At 48.5% G+C, this 19,638-nt stretch overlaps 1 protein-coding gene across 2 annotated transcripts in view; it reads left to right on the top strand.

The window, feature by feature from the left end:
- Nucleotides 1–19,638, top strand: part of LOC310875193 (C-terminal-binding protein 2) — a 150,734-nt gene that overhangs the window by 62,709 nt on the left and 68,387 nt on the right. For both annotated transcript variants that reach the window (XM_083788334.1, XM_083788335.1), the window contains exon 2: nucleotides 3,424–3,644. In XM_083788334.1, coding sequence (XP_083644460.1) covers nucleotides 3,587–3,644 — 58 coding nt within the window. In that variant the 5' untranslated portion in view covers nucleotides 3,424–3,586. The remainder of the gene's footprint in view (nucleotides 1–3,423; nucleotides 3,645–19,638) is intronic.

The raw sequence follows: 19,638 nt of genomic DNA, 5'->3' as shown, positions 1-19,638 counted from the left end.
TGCGATGCGTTGTGAGCTTTCAGATCGGCTATTTTTTTGTTGGAAGAGCGCCACACGGTGCGCTCGCACGGAGCTCGCTCTCTTCTCCCCCGACGGGAGAAAACGGTACAGATTACAGACACAGAGATGTACTGCTGTGAAATAATAAGGCCCTGTGTAGCCTCATCAAATAATTAGCATTGACACAGAAAATAATATAGGCTAATCTGATCCGACTGAGGGTTGCGAAGCCATTCTCTGCCTGCTCGTGTTGTTGGACTGCAGGCACAGAGAGAGAGAGAGAGAACGTCTCTTTTCGGTTGTCATTGTGTGTAGGTGGGCTCGCCTCGTCGCTGGAGGGTAGCGTGGGAACACAAGGGTGTGATGATTACTCGTTCTCACATTCTGTCTCGCTCACACGCACACACACACACACACACACACACACACACACACACACACACACAGGCGCGCTCACACACACACACACAGACGCACACACACACACACACACACACAGACGCACACACACACACAGACGCGCACACACATAACAGGGCGGATTGACATGTACAAGCCGCGGTATTGTAAATGTCTCTACTCCCCGGGGGTTTGCTGATGGGTACACGGACCCAGACACTGGGCTGTGTTTGGGATAACATCTTGCTTACTGTCCAGAACCACCCAGGGTGTCCCCGTAAGGCCCGTAGGGTCCGGACCTCGCCGCCTGACCCGATAAATCACCCCCGCCAAGTAAGGCTTAAGGTCGGCCTACTTTTGTCTCTAAGAGATTCATCATGAACTACTACGGGGGGACGGTGGTGTTGCTCCTACACTCTGTGATCTCTTCCTCGTTCCTCTTCCTCCGTCCTCAGAAAGTGAGACTATATAGGAGACACAATGACATCTTAACCCATTTTGGGGCGGGAACCCCTTTTGGTGTTTTAAGCATTATACTTTAGCTATTGAAAAAATAGCAGATCTACAAGCTCATAGCGTGGCACCGAGTGCCGCGCTATGAGCATGTAGGTCTGCTATTTTAGAGAAATCGTGAAAATGTGGTGCAAATCTTTGAATATATCTGCTTTCAGAGCGAACGTTTTTAACTCAATCTTTGCTTCTGGGGGGGTCCCATGAGCACAGCATGATAAAATAAAAGAAAATATATTTTTCTAAGTCTCAGTCTAAGGAGTTTTACTTCTTTTTCTATACGGTGAGCGAGTCTTTTCCAGTCAAAGGGTCCCTGGAACAACATATTTTCAGATCAGCGGGGTCAGCGGCCAAATACAGATAATGTTTGGGGTTCTTGACATGAAATATTGAGCACCACTGATATAGATACAGAAAACTGTCATGATTTAGAGGATTTTTTTTTTTTATGTCAGGCCTAAATGGGTTAAAGTAGCTACTTTGTCCTAGGACATGAAATAATGTCACAAGAAAAGAAAGATGCGAGAAACGACTCGATGTCACGAGAACAGATGCGAGAAGGCTCTTGTTGAATTTTCCAAAAAAAGGGTTAGCAAGCCAAAAATAGCAAGCCTTAATAATTATTATTAAGAATACAAAAGGAATGCACAGAGCTTTGGCAGATGCAAATATATATACATGTATAGAAGAATTTCTGTTAATGTTGATCCACGGTGAGCATATGAAAGAGTGCTGCCAAAAGAAAAGGTGCAAAGTTTAAAAGCCATCCTCAGTCTAACATGAAGTCTATACTACTACAATGTAACCTTTAAATCCTACTTGTGTGGTATGCATTTCATTCTAATTTGATGCATAGAGCCCGCCCACACTCCAGATTTGTTTGGGGTGTTTTCGTTATATTTGACACCCTTATAAATGTAATACCAGCGCTGAAGATATGCACGGGCTTCTGCTTTCGCTCTGTCAGAAGAACAGATGCCCTTGCATGTATAATTAAGAGCATGTCTGTCAAACAATGCCACTCAACCCCGTCCATTAAAGGCCGCCTCGTGCACCGCCCCGTTGCGTTCGTTCACGTGTGTCCCCCCCCAAACCCCCCCTGCCCGCCTGTCACACAAAGTGACGTGCGATTATCTCCACGCACAGCCTGTTAATCAGGGTGAGGACGCGCAACAACGCTGAGGCATATGAACTATGAACAGCAACCTTGTTGTCTTGTTTTGTTTTTGATTGATTGAATTTACTTAACCTGTTTAACAGCTAGTATACAGTCAAATCAAAGGTTATGCTAAGGCCATTCTTTTATAGGCTAGTTTTGGGTTTGGGTAGTTGAGTGTCATTTTAGATTATTTGCGTTGGCTTTAAAAAAAAAAAAAGCAGATATACAAGCTCACAGCACATGAGTGCTTGTGTATTGGTAGGTCATCCCCCCCCCCATTGAAACCCTGGTCTCCAGTGATGACAATAGCCTACATCCTGCATCCTTAAACTCACTCAATTGGAAAGGAAAGACACCATCTTAGTACAGACCCCTGGGGGACACCCCGTCACTGAAGTACATGGGGTTGAAATAATAGAGTAGGTTAAAGTGTGGCTGTTGTACAGGGTTAGGTTACACTCCTGATGTGTGGTGGTGGTGGAGGCGTCTACTCACTCCCTGAGTAGACGTTAACTACCCTCTAATGGTCAGAATGTGTCATTACAAGACACACAGTGCTCTCTCATCATCAGCTCCATTTACACAAAAAGGCTTCATTTTTTGTGAAGACAGATACCCCCCCCCGGCCCCCCCTCATGAATTGTACGAATATGAATCGTGTGAATCTTTTTTTCTCAACATGTTTGCTTTGTTGAGCGTTTCCTCTTTTTTCCTGGAGGATGTGTCAGGATTTTCCCGGCGTGCCTCCAGGGGAGAGTTATACTGTAGTACGATGGGAGAGAGAAAGGGCAGATTGGTGTTTGACTGAGGGGGGGTGGGGTGGGGGGGTGTGGAGGGGGGAGACATTTTGGAGAGGGGCGCAGCTCAGAGGATCACTCAACGATGAGAGAGGAGAGGAACTCGTAGTAGAGCATGCAGGGTGCTTTGTCACTTTTAGAGCAGCAAAAAGGGCACTTTGTCACCAAAAGAGTGTGCGTGCATGTGCGTGCATGTGCGTGCGTGTGCGTGCGTGTGCGTGTGTGGGTGTGCGTGTGTGTGTGTGTGCGTGCGCATGTGTCCCTGAGATGTTTTACAGCCTGTATATAGCTTGAGCTTCCTAGACTCTGTGAGGGAAAGACATTGGCAGTGACTTTGTAGTGAAGGACTCTTTAATGTTTCCCTACGTTACAGTTTTGCTTGTATATATCAATCATACGTCCCACATGTGTGTGTGAATGTTATTGTGTACTTAAATAGTTTACAGCTGTGTTACAGCATTTCATTTTTTTCTGTGTGTGCGTGCACGTGTGTGTGTTGGTGTGTTCCTGCCACTGACTATAGTGTCTTGTGTGTGTGTGTGTGTGTGTGTGTTCCAGGTGTCGTCTGGAGGCGGAATGCCCCGGGGACCGCTGCTGCTGCTGACAGCGCGTTAGGATCCTCCACCCTCTCCCCCCCGTCCCCCCACCCCCTCCTCCCCCGTCGCTGAGGAGGAGAGGTCCCCCCCTCCTCCCTCCCCCCCCGCGCGTCGACGCCGCCGCCATGTCCCTGACCGACAAACACAAAGTGAAGAGGCAGCGACTGGACCGGATCTGTGAAGGTACGGAACGGATCTATATTATCTATCTATCTGTAACGCCCGGGGATTGAACCCGGGTCTCGCACCGCCACGTGGAAAGCCAACATCTTAACCACCCGAGCCAAAGGCAATTGGCTATGGCTCGGGGGAGATATTTTTAGGCCATCAGGCTGAGGTTGTGACTGTGAGCCACTCTGGTACATCCATCTATCTATCTATCTATCTATCTATCTGTCTCTGTCTCTGTCTCTGTCTCTGTCTCTCTCTCTGTCTCTGTCTCTGTCTCTGTCTCTGTCTCTGTCTCTGTCTCTGTCTCTCTCTCTCTCTCTCTCTCTCTCTCTCTCTCTCTCTCTCTCTCTGTCTCTGTCTCTGTCTCTGTCTCTCTCTCTCTCTCTCTCTCTCTCTTCTCTCTCTTCTCTCTCTCTCTCTCTCTCTCTCTCCCTACAGTACATATCTATCTAACTGCCAACCACATGTCTTTGCAGTGACTAGTGTGTCATTGCTCCCTATTTGACCTTGTATTCACTGTGTTGGAAGAGGCTGTTGCAGCCATGATGTCATGTGTGCATCTCTCCTTTTCCCAAGTACAGAAGTTTTTCCATCAGGTTTTGGATAAATTGAAGAAAAATAATCCGTTTTTTGCTTATTGTGCTGTTCACACGTTTTGGTAAATCTTTACAAATCGACGTTGTTTGCTATTATTTTTGAACCACACACGCTGTGAATGCGTTTGGGATATTGACGGGTGTAATTTATTGTCATTGAACAAAGCGTGAAACTCTTACTGTTTAGTTTACTGTTGCTTATGAAATGGTTAAAAATAAACGACACCGCATGAACCCTAGCATCCCTATTTCTGGGCACGTTGGCTCGTAATAGGCATACATACGTTCAGCAGAACATACTGTAGCATACGTTCATATCACACCAAGTTCTGTTGAAACTCGTTGTGAGCTTGTAACGTGTTGTAGATATTTTTGGCAATGATTTGGTGTAGATCATACACGGGCAACTGGTGGCCCCCACCTTCACTGATGTTACAATTCCAAACATTCCAACATAAGTAAACTAAATGCATTTGAAATCAAATATTTTTTTTACTTTTCAGAATTCCAATGAAAAAATAACTTAAAAAGTAAAAACATTTCCGAAAAAAAAAAAAAAAAAAAAAGCTAAAATAGCAGATCTACAAGCTCAAAACGCATCGCATTTTGACGCATTTTGAGCTTGTAGATCAGTTATTTTTGCAGGTTTCTGCCTGACGGTATATATGCATGCATATGTGGCCCTCTGGAGTGAGTGTGGACATATAGTGGCCCTTTCCCTTGTCAAAGTCGGTGTGTAGATGAAAAACAGCGTATAGACCCATGGGTGACCCCGATCACTATAAATGTTACTCTATAGGCTGTAAGCGGTTCAAATGAAGCAAGAGGGGACCCGCTGTGACCTCCAGGTTTTCACCACTATACAAACTGTAACATTTTGCTGTTGTTATCACAACCCGGGGACCTGTTATTGATAACCGATCCCCCATTGATCACAATCTGCTCCTGACTTACTGCAAACACCCCCCCCCGTAGTAACGATTGTATAAACGTTGACCTCATCAGCAGACCGCTATCTGGATGTATACTGTAAATGAGATTACAGCATCACATCGTGTGTGCGTGCATGCGTGTGTTCGTGTGTGCGTGCGTGTGTGTGTGTGTGTGTGTGTGTGTGTGTGTGCATGTGCGTGAGTGTGACTCATGCACAGGCCTGTGACTCATGTGCCAGTAGTAGTACTGTATCTCTAATCCAGAGCCATTACTATGGGGTTGAATTGTTTTGTCCAAGGCAAGCACACTTGTTTGATACCATCCAATCAGTAGCCGGTGCATGCCTGCGTGTGCGTACGTGCATGCAAGCCTGCGTGCGGTAGCTAGGTCCTTGAACGTTCTGCAATAGTGTTGCATCAATACGGGCCCTCCTCCTCCTCGGAATGGACTGCAAATCCTGGATGATCTTTTATGGAGCATGGGAAGCCCTATTACTACACAAAAAACCCACTGAGCTGCTGCATCAGGGACTGGGGAATACAAGAGCGTGTGTGTGTGTGTGTTTGTGTTAAATCCACTTGTTTCAGAATGTGTCTCGCTAGGTGTCTGTGCGTGTGCGTGTGTGCGTGTGTATGTAGTGTCAGGCTGATATGTCCCGAGGTATAAAAATCATCTCTGTGCTCTCCCCGGTGTGTCTTGGATTCCCGAGAGGCTTGTTAGGCTGCCGGGTCCTCCCGGAGCCCGCATGGCGCATGCATGCCATGCATGCACGGATTGCACACCCGGCGCGCAGGGGGGGGAAAGACATGACCGCAGCGCTGGAAAATGAAGCGAGACGCACCATTACCCCCGGTGCCTCCATGCCTTGTTTGTTTTGCACCGTGATGTAAGAAGAGCCTCACTTGGTGCTGCGCGAGTGCGCGTGCACGTGAAGCCTTTAAGCGGAGAACATATGCTTGGCACATCCTGGGACATCACTGAGAAAGAAAGCCCATAGTAGGGTCCGTTTGTTTGGGCCAATTTACAATTCATGCATTTTATTTAATGCATTTTATTTATGGTATTTGAGCCACGGACCACCATTTTATGAAATCTAGCCTTTCAGACCCAAAACATATTATATATTTTGTAGCAATTCCATGCTGTATTTGTGTGGTACCATAGGAGAGATAAAAGGCAAACCTTGATCAAAATAAATAACAATTATTGGCCTGGGCTGTGGCTCAGCGGTCCAGGCACCTTGGGTGATAATCCAGTCTGGCAGTGTGCCGCGGGTTCGACTCCCGATCCCGACGGCCTTTACTGCATGTCTTCCCCCCCCATCTCCTGTCAGCCTACTGTCTGTCCCTCTATAAAAAATATAAAATAAAGGCGAAAGCCACAGACAAACATTTAAAAAAATAATAACAATTATTCTACATTCTCTAATTGTGTAGACTTTACTTTTATAAAATTATAGTAATGCAGATGTTTAACAATAATTTAACTCTTCAGACGTATGCTCTCAAGAGTTAAAGATCTATAAGGGTCCATTTGGTTACCAACTATCCATCATTTAGCTGGGGACCATCTGGAACCCCCTCAAGGACCACTGGCGGTTCCTGGACCACTGGTTGAAAACCTCTGATGTAGATGAGTGAGATAGCCCAGGAAGTAGTTTTGGAGCCATCCGTTGTTGGACTTTCTGCATGAAAAAATTGTCAAAATGTGTCATTACTCTTTTAACCAAGATCACAGTGCGTTGTGGGAGCATTGTGTATTTTTGCTATTGGTATTCTAGGCCTTAAGTGGTCGATGTGTGAGGAGTGGACTCCAGAACGAGGCTATTAATATCAATTAACGTAACGTGTCTATAAGTTGACTCATCAAACAGTCCCTTCCTCGTTTCGCCCACAGGTGAGCCATCATTGATTAGAGCCACTAATATCCTCGATAGCCAGCTGTTTCATTCCACTGAGTCAGACTGACAAAGACGTTATCCGTTAGTCAGGAGGGAACGACCGCTAGTCAGCTCTGTGATGCAAGCAGAGTAACTTTGCAGCAAGCGTACCTGGCTTTATATACTTCTCTCTCTCTCATGCACACTCATTTACAACACACACACACACACACACACACACACACACATACACACACACACACACACACACACACACACAGGCCCTCTCCAGATGGTCGTCGTACAGGATCAGTGAATTGGGTTCTCTGGCAGCCATTGTGAGGGCGGTAAGAAAAAAGAAAAAAAACACAGCCTTGGCAATTTGCGATTTGTTCACACGCCAATGTCCAATGCAAAGTTATTCCCACCAAATTATTTGAGTATAGCGGGATGATGAGGCTGCCAATGGCGCCAGTTTCCTCCGTGGTAAGGTAGGAACTGGGCACGGAAGAAGGCGTTTTGTTTTCGCACTCAGGTAAAGTCCCCGCAGGCTCCCTGTTTGGCCGCGGTTCCAGACGATTTCATTTCTCGAATCGGGGCCCACACACACTTCAACCAGGCGAGCAGTTGGCAAACGGATGAAGCTGTGATTTTGCGGGCGTCTCGTCAACTCTCTGTCTCTTCAAGCCCAAACTGTGTGTCTCTTTTTGTGGATGGGGGAGCGTAGCCAAAAACTATATACACTCTCTCTCATCACGTTCCACCTGAGCTTTGGTGGTCGTTGTTTCCATTGTCGTCCCGTCTCTAAAATACTCATGGGTGTTTCCCAGACTCATCTGACGCCTGATTTGTCAAACGGATCGTCTTTTTTAACTACAGAAATTCTAGCATCCCCTTATCTGGTGCAGACGTTCAGCGAGAATAGCTGGTCTACAAGCTCACAACATGATGCATCGCGATGAATTGTCCATTAGATCAGCTATTTTCAGCAAAGGGATTTTGGAGTAGAGGTGGGAACTAGTCATATAGAGCAGTCGTTCTCAACCGTTTCAGACTGTGATTCCCCACAATAATCAAAATTATTTTAACTGGTGACCCCCCAAAATAATTATATTTTAACTGGTGACCCCCCAAAATAATTATATTTTAACTGGTGACCCCCCAAAATAATCACATTTTAACTGGGTGACCCCCCAAAATAATCATATTTTAACTGGGTGACCCCCCAAAATAATCCCCCCCAACAAATCATGTGGTGACTCCTGGGGGTCCCGGGCCACAGGTTGAGAACTAGTATAGAGGCCTGGAGGAACCTGATGGATATTATCATAGGTATTAGAACTAGTATAGAGGCCTGCATGGAGGAACCTGATGGATATTATCATAGGTATTAGAACTAGTATAGAGGCCTGCATGGAGGAACCTGATGGATATTATCATAGGTATTAGAACTAGTATAGAGGCCTGCATGGAGGAACCTGATGGATATTATCATAGGTATTAGAACTAGTATAGAGGCCTGAATGGAGGAACCTGATGGATATTATCATAGGTATTAGAACTAGTATAGAGGCCTGCATGGAGGAACCTGATAGATATTATCATAGGTATTAGAACTAGTATAGAGGCCTGCATCGAGGAACCTGATAGATATTATCATAGGTATTAGAACTAGTATAGAGGCATGGAGGAACCTGATAGATATTATCATAGGTATTAGAACTAGTATAGAGGCATGGAGGAACCTGATAGATATTATCATAGGTATTAGAACTAGTATAGAGGCCTGCATGGAGGAACCTGATGGATATTATCATAGGTATTAGAACTAGTATAGAGGCCTGCATGGAGGAACCTGGTAGATATTATCATAGGTATTAGAACTAGTATAGAGGCATGGAGGAACCTGGTAGATATTATCATAGGTATTAGAACTAGTATAGAGGCCTGCATGGAGGAACCTGGTAGATATTATCATAGGTATTAGAACTAGTATAGAGGCCTGCATGGAGGAACCTGGTAGATATTATCATAGGTATTAGAACTAGTATAGAGGCCTGCATGGAGGAACCTGGTAGATATTATCATAGGTATTAGAACTAGTATAGAGGCCTGCATGGAGGAACCTGGTAGATATTATCATAGGTATTTTAGGCTTTTATCAAGCCAATAATGAGGAGGTGATGCTGTGACTAGTGTTTTTATTATTATGAGATGCTGTTAGTTAGCCTAATCAAACACACCACCTGGGAAGGCAGCAGCTTTAATGTAGCGCTCTCTCTCTCTCTCTCTCTCTCTCTCTCTCTCTCTCTCTCTCTCTCTCTCTCTCTCTCTCTCTCTCTCTCTCTCTCTCTCTCTCTCTCTCTCTCTCTCTCTCTCTCTCTCTCTCTCTTTGTCATTCTCTCTCCTTCCCTCCCTCTCTCTCTCTCTCTCTCTCTGTCATTCTCTCTCCCTCCCTCCCTCTCTCTCTCTCTCTCTCTCTCTCTCTCTCTCTCTCTCTCTCTCTGTCATTCTCTCTCCATCCCTCCCTCTCTCTCTCTCTCTCTCTCATCCCTCCCTCTCTCTCCCTCCCTCTCTCTCTCTCCATCCCTCTCTCTCTCTCTCTATCTCGCCCCTTGCGGCTCATAAGCAGGTCGTGAAGCGTTTGGTTTCTGTCATCTGAAGATATCAGTGGTGTAAAGTAACTAAGTACATTTTCTCAAGTACTGTACTTATTATGTACGATATTGAGGTATTTGTACTTTTACTTGAGCATTTCCCATTTCCAATACTTCTACTCCACTGCATCTCGGATCCAAATGTTCTACCTTTACCCCACTACGTTCATTTAAAAACTTTATTTACTAGTTACTTTGTAGATTACTTTGTAGATTCACAAAACATAGGCCTATACATCAGCCCTATAATATATACATTTCAACATTTCAATGCGTCTCGATGTGATGCATTGTGGCTTGTAGATCTGCTATTTTCAAAGTATTTATACTGAAATGAGACATTCTGCATAATTTACACTTTCTGCTTTTGGTACTTTAACCCATTCTGAGCGGGAACCCCTTTTGGTGTTAGCATTATGTTATGCTTTAGCTATTGAAAAATAGCAGATCTACAAGCTCACCGAGTGGCACGCTATGAACTTGATCTCAGGTCAAAATGGATTAAGTACATGTTGACTCCGATACCTTTTGCACTTTTTATAATTCCGGACTTTCATACTTGTTACAGTACAGAGTATTTCTACACCGCAGTATTGAGTACAAAATGTGAGTTTACTTTTCTCCAACCACTGCCCTTGAGCTCCTGAGCGGTGCGTGGAGCGTTTAGTGTGTGTGGTCTGAACAGAGGAGAAGTGATCTCCCATGGTCCTCTCTGTCCCTCCCCTCCCCGGGCCGTGGGTTCTTTTCATGTCCCGTGCTTTAATTTGAGCTGAACCAGTGTTTTATCACGCGCCATTCAACCGGATCCCATGGCCCCCGAGCCAGGACAATGGCTCTATGTGGTGGTGGTGGCGTGTGTGTGTGTGTGTGTGTGTGTGTGTGTGTGTATTATTTGTCTGGGGTTCATGATTGTTTTGCTCGTATAGACTGCGATAATATTTCCCCCTCTGTCCTGATTAGATTAGAGTTATACTGTATGTCTCACAGAATATTACTGCTGGAGGATTGCATTGTGATCATTTTACCAACTTTACCCATTTTGGGCGGGAACCCCTTTTGGTGTAAGCATTATGTTATGTTTTAGCTATTGAAAAATAGCAGATCTACAAGCTCATAGCGCGCCACTGAGTGGCGCGCTACAAGCTTGTAGGTCTGCTATTTTTGAAAAATCGAAGAACGACTGACATAGAAACATGGCTTTTTCAGAAAACTGTCAGGATGTAGAAGACATTTATAGAATCGTTCCCAGGTCAAAATGGGTTAAAGAGCTCTAGACTGGATTCAATATACTGTAGTATTTCCCTCTTGACCCAATAAATATCTTTGCAGAAAAACGACCCAATCTACAAGGTCACAACGTGCCGTGATCTTGTAGATCTGCTTTTTTCGTCCGATGTTCCCCCCCGAAATTTAAATCATTTGGCCACGTAACCCTCGTCTGAAAATGATTAGTTACAGCGACCCACAGAAGTGAGGATTTCTGTAAAAGCTAAATTTGAGCGCAAAAAATAGCAGATGTACAAGCTTGCAGCGTGGCACGAAGTGATGCGCTGTAGAGCTTGTAGATCCGCTCTTTTGAGAACCACAGTTCTAAACCACTGTTCTACATCGAATTTTCTGAAAAACATATGTTGCTGCTACAGTATATACACACATTAGCTAAAATCTAAAATTACAGAAACTAGAAGGATTTGTGACAACCGTGGGTGCGACAGACTCGACACCGGGCACTGCACTCCCTGTAGGGGTGTGGAAGGCGTGTGTCGAATTTGAAGTCGGTGGGGCGAACGGTTCTCGAGTTACGTGGATTACAGACGTATACAGAGGCTTTGTGCAATTATAGTTAGATACAGATATAGTAGATGCTTTCCCGGTTTAAGTGGCATGATGTTTCGACAGCCGATTGCATATGTTGGTCCGTGGATGGCAGGATGAAGACAACAATATGACATCTAACAGGCTGTCCTTTCATGTTTAACTACAGTCGCCGTCTCTCTCTTCTTTTCCCCCATCGGTGATGTGGAGACAAGTTGCCTCTCTGTGGTTTTTCTTTCTCTCTCCATCGGTCTCTCTTGTCTCAGTCAGCTGCACACTCTCCGTCTTTCCAAAAACCACGCGGGCTGTCGCCTCTCTCCTTCTGTCTGCTCCATCTGTGATGCAGCACGGGCCACTGGCTTGATAATGACAGGCAGGCTGAGAGGAGGAGAGAGCGGTGAACGAACCAACATGGAAGACAAAAAGCTCACAACAAACCAGCCTCGCTTTAAAAACTCGCACCAGTCAGTCAAAGGTCTTTTTTTTTCATGCTTTATAGCAGTAAGGTCTTGTTCTGCTAAATGACCTCCCACCCACGCTAACATGTGTGACATGCTGTGTCATGCACCACAGAGATGCATGGTTTAAACGGGGGGGCCGTCGTCAGGAGGTTGATAACGCAACAGATGTGAAGCCCTCAGAAAAAAAGCACTCTGCCCAGAATTGGAACCATGTGCTCCGCTGCGCTCCAGAAGACCCCCGCCAACCAACCATCAAGCACCGCGGCTCCCACCTCCCTGCTCCCAAGGCTCTTGTTAGAGCGAGGAGAAAGGCCTGCGGCCCTGTTCAAACTTTAATACGCTTTACAATCACAGTAATTGACTCTTGAAATCGTCGTGTCCGTGGCAGTCATACTGTTAATTTATGACGTTCCTATGAAAGTTTAATGGACGGAGCAGCAGTCAGAGTGGAGTCGCTATAGCTATCGAAATCATTCCGCGGCTCTCATCATCTATCGAGCCTCCTCCTCCGCGCCGCTTGCCAAGTTCCCGCCGTTAGCATCCCGTGCCCTAGAAAGATGGCCAGATTGCTCCGGCGGCGGCACGACCGTTGCCCGGACGTCTGTTGTTCCACATATTCTACCTAGAGGTCCTTTTTTGTGTGTTGCCGAGCTGCATAACAGCCTGGGAGCTAGCGAGGCGAGAGGAGCGCGTTGTTGGCCCATGGCCCTGTCATTGTTCACCACCAAAATATTAATATTCCCCTATACCCCGATATGATTCCTCAAGTCCCCCGTATTGCGTTTCTAATTGCTAGACATCTTCAGTGACTCCAGTGGCATTACACTGTCATCCAGGGCTCGTTCGTTGCATACCAGAGGTTGCTGACGAGATGAATTCCTCCCCTCTTTCTCTTTGCATAACTGTAAGGAATGTGCCAATTTGCATGGGAGAGGAGAGGAGGAGGGGGGGGGGGGGGGGGATGGGAGGGGGACGGATGCAGCGTATCAGTGTTTGGGCTTTAGTGCCTCCAGCCTCCAGCTTGGACCCGGGATGTTTATTGTTGTTATTAATGTTTTTGTCAGGAGGCAGGGGAATGTGAGTGACACGCGGCCCAGTGGAAGGGGCTTATTAAAAGAAGTTATTGTTGGTGGTTGCCGTGGAGAGAAGCAAGTGATTAATGGTGTATTTTACAGCTGACAAAAAAAAAGTGAACCCATAACGGAATGCAGCAGCCAGGGGGGAGGTTGGCTGAGGGAAAAACGCTAGGCATGCTTTACCTCCTCCTGGAGAAGAAAAGCAAACCCGTCCTTTACTCGGATCTGCATCATAGAGAATGATAAAGGTGTTTCTACGCAGTTTCTTTTAACTGGAATCGATTATGTGGTCGACGCACCATCCAATCATCTACCAGCGTGCCCCCGGGGATGGTTTTTTTAAAGGATTCATTAAAAGAATATATTTATTTGCCTCACGTATAACACCATTTATTTTGACCTACTTTTTCGGTCCTTCTTTGACAGTGTTAATCTGATAGATATACAGTCTGTTTTATATTGATACGATCACTTTAGCCCTCACTGTAAAAAAAAAAAAAAACTGCTTGGTTCTAGCATTTGTCTCGGGCGGTTTACAGGTAGTCGCTCCTGTCTCCTGTCTCCCAGATCAATTGTGACTGAAAGTATTTCCCAAAAACCCCACGTCAATATCCTAGGCAGCCTGTCACTCCCAAACAGAAACACATGTATTGCTTCTCTCTCTGTCTCTTTGCCTCATCTGTAGTATAGCATCCAGATGATGTCACTGGAGACTCACTGAATGGGGGCGGGAAAATAATCTCTCTTCCCTTGACAGCCCACCTCCTCCTCCACCACCACCACCCTCCAGTAGCACGCTATAGCTATAGCTGCGTCGCAGTGGAGTGGAATGGAGGGTAAAGCAGGGAGAGAGAGAATAGAATAGAAATGGGCTTAAAGTGATTTCCATCTTCACAGTCTGCCGCAGCCAAATCATATCTCGCTGCCCCCATCGCCCCGCGTGTCCCCGCCCGCTCTCTCCCCCGTTCCTCCTCCTACCCCTCCTCGCCCTGCGCTGTCTGTCCTGTCCTTGAAGTAAAAGCCCAGCTGGTGAAGTGGGGCCGCGGCCTCCCAAATGATCAGCATCTTTTTTGTCTTTTCCCATCGTGCAGTTAACAGAAATCGTTTTGTCATTATTGTCCGTCCTCCTCCTCCGCCTTTGTGTTTACATTTTCTCATGTCATGGCCAAAATAAAAGCTGGCACCGTTATCTTTTCTGTGAAGGCAAGGTTCTCAGATAAGCTTTGTTGCGTGCGTGCGTGCTTGTGTGCGTGCGTGCAACTGGTGCAGTCGGTCACTGTAGTGTAGTCGTTGTGTTGCTGCTGGCACTGCCTCGGAACCAGATGAATGGAGTGAGTGCAAGCCGTATAGTTTACGTTGGCGCGCTCCGTCATGCTGTTGTCATTATTGCACTACTACATAGGACGAGGCATTACGAGGCGATTACAATGACGGCGTGGCGCAGATGGAAGGATATGGCACGGCCTCAATGGAAATAGAAATGTAATTGAACCACCAATACGCTTATTGTTATGATAGCCACTTTCAACCTGGCGTCCTTACTGTGTTGCATGCAGTATAATACACACAGTATGTACAGTGTGTGTGTAAACAAACAAACACAAATAATTGTAAACATTATAACACCCTGAGCGGCAAGGAGGGAGATCTCCGCCCTATCAATTAGTAACGCCTATGAGCGCTCAGTACAGAGATTGATCAAAAGGAAGGAGATTATTGATATCAAAACAGACCACATCGCTCCACAGGCTGGGAGCGTCTGTTGCGCAACGTTCAATGTTATTTTCCGGTGGGACATCATCGGAAATGTTCCCCCCATTTTAGCCGACGAGATCGAAAATCTTAAAACGTTAATAACTCCCATGTCTAGAACCGCCACAAAAGGCCTCTGGACAGAGCACCTGCCCAGGGTCCATATATGGAGCTGGCCTGTTCTGTCATCACAACACTCCATATTTGGGCATGCCTGACACAGACACCATATATAGGAATAAAAGGACACACAGAGACACATACCGAAATCTCCTTATATGGGCATACACAGGACACAGACAGATGGGTGGAACGGGTACTCTGACGATATGATGTCTGACGATAACCACAGTCCAGACTTCACTCGCATGAATGGAAATGCGATTTCAAGACAATAACCGTATTATTAATACCCACAGCAGAAGGTAAAAAGTAAAATAAAGTAAATAAACAAGGAATTATGATCCTGTCCATCAAGGTTAGCGGTATCGCTTCTGCCAAGTAACCCTGTGGTCAAGGTGGCAGCTAATTGAGGGCCAATAAATAGCGAATATGGGTGCCATATTTTATAGACGGCATCTGTTGTGGAGCGTGGCTGGCAGGTTACAATTCCAACGGCATGCATTGCATGATTATTTTGGGCCAATCTTTCTTTGTTGGTGGTTTCTCATTATTCCAAGACAACAGAATATTTTTTTTAAAGGTTAAACAGACATTATGGAACTTGTTAAACAATCTTATTATCATTCAGTCCAAAAATCTGACGCATAGGGTCAGGTTCAAACTCCATTCAACTGCTGCACAACACCCAACCAATATCATTCAATATTACATGACCACACTATTTTAATTTGAAAATGTATTAAACCTTTTTTCAACATGCAAACGATTACGGTGATTATGCAAAAATAATTGCAATCATCTTAAATAACTGCGATTAGAAGACTATTGTGTAACTAATAGAATTTGTGATATTTAGACAAAATGTGCAGGAGTAATATTATGAAGAATGTATAACGGATCTGTGTTGATCACATGACTATGGAGATAGTGTGTACCCGAATTGCATGATGCAAAACATACCGTCTCCCTCCATGTAATGGCCTGGTGGAGACAATAATGGACACAGGCCTAGTGCGAGTGTGCAGCCGTCCAGTAGAGGAGGCTGTGTGTGCGCGTGCGTGCGTGCGTTCCTGCGTGTGTGTGTGTGTGCGCGTGCGTGCATGCGTGCGTTCCTGCGTGCATGCATGTGTGTGTGTGTGGTGCTTGCTGCAGTGCCACAGTCAGTGTCTCTCAGACTCGTCGCCCGGCTTGGCCTCCGTCTCGTTGTGGAGTATCTCTGAGCCTCAGTGCTTCCCCCTGGCCTGCAGACACAACACACAGACACAACATCACAAGCCTGGCCCACCGCCCCGCCCCCCAGGGCCCCCCCCCCCCCCCTCCATTCCCTGGGGAGGGGGGGGGGACGGGGGGACGCCGTAGGAGCCCATCCACTCTCAGTCATTCACAGTGGAGTGTCTCGGGCCAGTGGAGTGTCTCGGCCCCCCCCGGCGATAACCTGTGAGCGTGGTAAACATGGCCGTAACGGGCATGGTTGGTAGCCTGCTGCGTCGGACGTTGCTAGCTGTGTGTGTGTTGTGTACGCTGGTATATCTGGTTCACAATGATGTCACGGGGGGAGGGGGGGGGGGATTTAAGTCGGTGACACTAATCCTCTGTCGTGGTGTTGGATGAGAGAGGCATCCCTAGATTCCCTACCAATGGCGGCGTGGGTCAGTTCCCCTTTGGATTAGCACGACCGCATGTCCCCTCCTCCATTCAGCATGCTCGCAGCCACAACAGTGCCATCGTGCATATTATCTCTCCCCCCCCCCCCCCCCTCCACCCGACCGCAAACCACCATCAGTCCTGGTGCGGCAGGCTTTTGATTGTGATGCCTGACACAAGCATGGTCCCCGTCGTCCCCCGTAGAATGGAGTAGAACTGGGCCCTGGAAAGGTGCGTTTCTCTGTGTGTGTGTGTGTGTGTGTGTGTTGTGTGTGTGTGTGCGTGTGCGTGTGCGTGTGCGTGTCTTTATGCATGTGCATTATCTCTGTATGAATTTGCCATTTTCTGTTTCTCTCCTTGTGGAGTTCTAATGTTTCCAGGGCTGAATAATTTAGCTGCGCAGGCTGTGGGGAGCTACATGATAGCTCAGCCTTAAAGGAGAAGGGGATGGGGGGGTGCAGATCAGGTAGAAGGGTACCTTCACCTGTTTTCTTTCTCTTCACCTTTCGATGGGCGGGCGAGTGTAAGCGGAGCTCTGAAACCCAACACTTCCACCTCATTAGCCCCTTTATAGCAGCACACTTTATTGTCACCATGCTTAGCTGCAGCGAGCAGGCGTATTTCGGCGGCTCCCATCAGGGACATTCTGGTCTGGGATGGACTGAAGGCCAGCTCGGCGACGGAGGAGGCTCCACGCGTTGCCACTACTGTGGCACGGTCGCGGCCCACGGGAATCTGGTGGCGCCGGGAGGCGTCGGCGCCGGCGAGCAGGCCATGTGGTACCAGCTGGCCTCCGACGTGGGCCAGTTCGGCCAGTTCGGCCAGAAACCGGAACCGTACACGCCGCTCCACCGGCCGCAGCCGGTCTACAGCCAACTCCAGGTCCAGAATGGGCAGCAGCTCCTCAGCAGGAGGAACTCCTCAGCAGGCGTATTTCCTCAGCAGGAACTCCTCAGCAGGAGGAACTCCTCAGCAGACCTGGGCAGAAGCCTCTACCTGGAGCAGATGATGGCCTCGGGCCGCACCTCGGTGCCACCTCTCCAGCCTCCCCAGGATTACTACCACGCCAACTCCGTCTTGTCTGGTCAGACGCTGGAAGGAGCCGGCTTTTATAATGCCGGCCAGCAGCAGCAGCTGCTTAGCGGCTCAGGGTTGAATTATGGGGGGGTGAGCAGCACCGTGTGGGATCAGGGACAAGCCAGAGCCGCCACACCTGCTGCCTTGTGCGCCGCCACGCCTGCTTATGCCCCGCCTCCGCCTCCACCTCCCCCTCCTCCTCCTCCTCCTCCTCCCCCGCCCCCCTCCCCTCACGAGCTGAGCCGGTTGTATATGGATTCCCTCCGAGCCAAGATCCCAGACCTCCAGTGCATCAGCAGCAGGGCTGCCTCTCCGTCTCTCTACGGGGTCCAGCAGGCCTCTCCGTCTCTCTACGGGGTCCAGCAGGCCTCTCCGTCTCTCTACGGTGTCCAGCAGGCCCCTCCTTCGGTCTACGGGGTACAGCAGGCCTCTCCGTCTCTCTACGGGGTCCAGCAGGCCTCTCCGTCTCTCTACGGTGTCCAGCAGGCCCCTCCCTCGGTCTACGGGGTCCAGCAGGCCTCTCCGTCGCTCTACGCCTCTGAGCCGTACTCTCTCTCCTCCCGGCCGGCTTACACCACCGTCGGTGGCCTGCCGTTGGACGCCCATCTGGCCGCCACCAGTCTCGTGGTGGATCAGGCCATGGACGCCCGCGCCTACGGAGCCGTGGCCTCCCAGAGGCTGCCCTACGACCCGAGCTACGACCCGGCCATGGCCATGACCTCAGGAGGCGTGCCCGCTCACCACCCCGGCGCGTCCCGGATGGTGGAGCCGTCGTTCCTGACGTCGCTGCGCGCCGAGGGCCTGGCCGAGAGCACCATCACCGTCCTGCTGCAGCAGGGCTTCGACTCGCCCGCCATGCTGGGCGTCATGGAGGACCACGACATCCGCTCCGTCACGCCCAATCTGGGCCAGGCGCGGGTGCTGACGCGCGTGGTCCTCAACAACAAGACCAACACGGCGCTGGCGCCACGTGCTCGCTCCAGCAGCTTCAGCTACATGCAGCCTCAGGGCCTGAGCATGGACCCCGCCCTGATGCAGCAGCACGCCACCATCCAGACCATCTCGCCCCGGATGGGCGAGTTCCTGGGCCGGAGACCCAGCAGCGCGCCTTCCCAGCACCTGCTGGAGACCACCACCTACCCCGCGGCGGCGGCGCGGGCCGCACAGCTGACCTCCGCGGCGTTCCCCGTCAGCCCCGGAGGATACAGCAACGCCGTGACGCAGCCCAGAGCCCTGTCCATGTACAACGCCCACACCGGCCTCGCCATGTCCGCCCTCGGAGCGCAGCAGGCAGTGCCCCTCGCCGCCCCTGGGACCCCCGGGGCGCAGCCCTGCAAGACCTACATGATGGGGTCCTACTCGCCCATGGAGCTGATGAAGAGGCCCCCCAACATGGGCCCCATGTCGCCCGTGGTGGCGACCACCCCCATGCACAGCCCCCAGCTGCTCCGCAAGGGCGCCGTGGCGCCGCTTCCCAACATGGCCGGCAGCACCGCCCTCCAAGCCATGCAGACCCTTAACAGGCCCTTAGCGGGACGCCGCACCGGGCCCCCCGTCATCGTCTCCTCCATGATCACCTCGCCTGACGCAAGTAATGGCAGTCCTCTCCTCTCCTTCCTCACCTGTCTCCCCTCAACGCTTTCTCTGTACTTCCTTCCCCTATGGCTGTAGCTTCTTGATTGTTTCTGTGTGATATAGACAAGCCTCTTATACGTTTATCTGCTTTTTTTAATCGAATCTTTTTCTAATCTAGATTTTCTTCAGAATTGTTTTTAAGATAAATTTTTGGCTCACTGTAAACTTCTGCCCAATTCAGTGAATGCTGACAGAATTTGTGCGGAGTAGCCTACCGCACGTGATGCATCCGACAAATTAAGTAGCAAAGAGGTCTGTTTTTAAATTGCAAGAATAATTATGGGTCCAGTTGAAATGACCGTATGTTGTTGTATAGCAGACAGTGCCATTGTGCCCGAGTCCATGTGATAGCATTTAA

Source organism: Protomyctophum parallelum (genome assembly GCF_964188405.1).
Source record: "Protomyctophum parallelum genome assembly, chromosome: 17".
In the NCBI taxonomy this organism is placed as follows: Eukaryota; Metazoa; Chordata; class Actinopteri; order Myctophiformes; family Myctophidae; genus Protomyctophum; species Protomyctophum parallelum.
The sequence above is the reverse complement of the archived record's forward strand: the minus strand, read 5'-3'. Positions and strand labels throughout refer to the sequence as shown.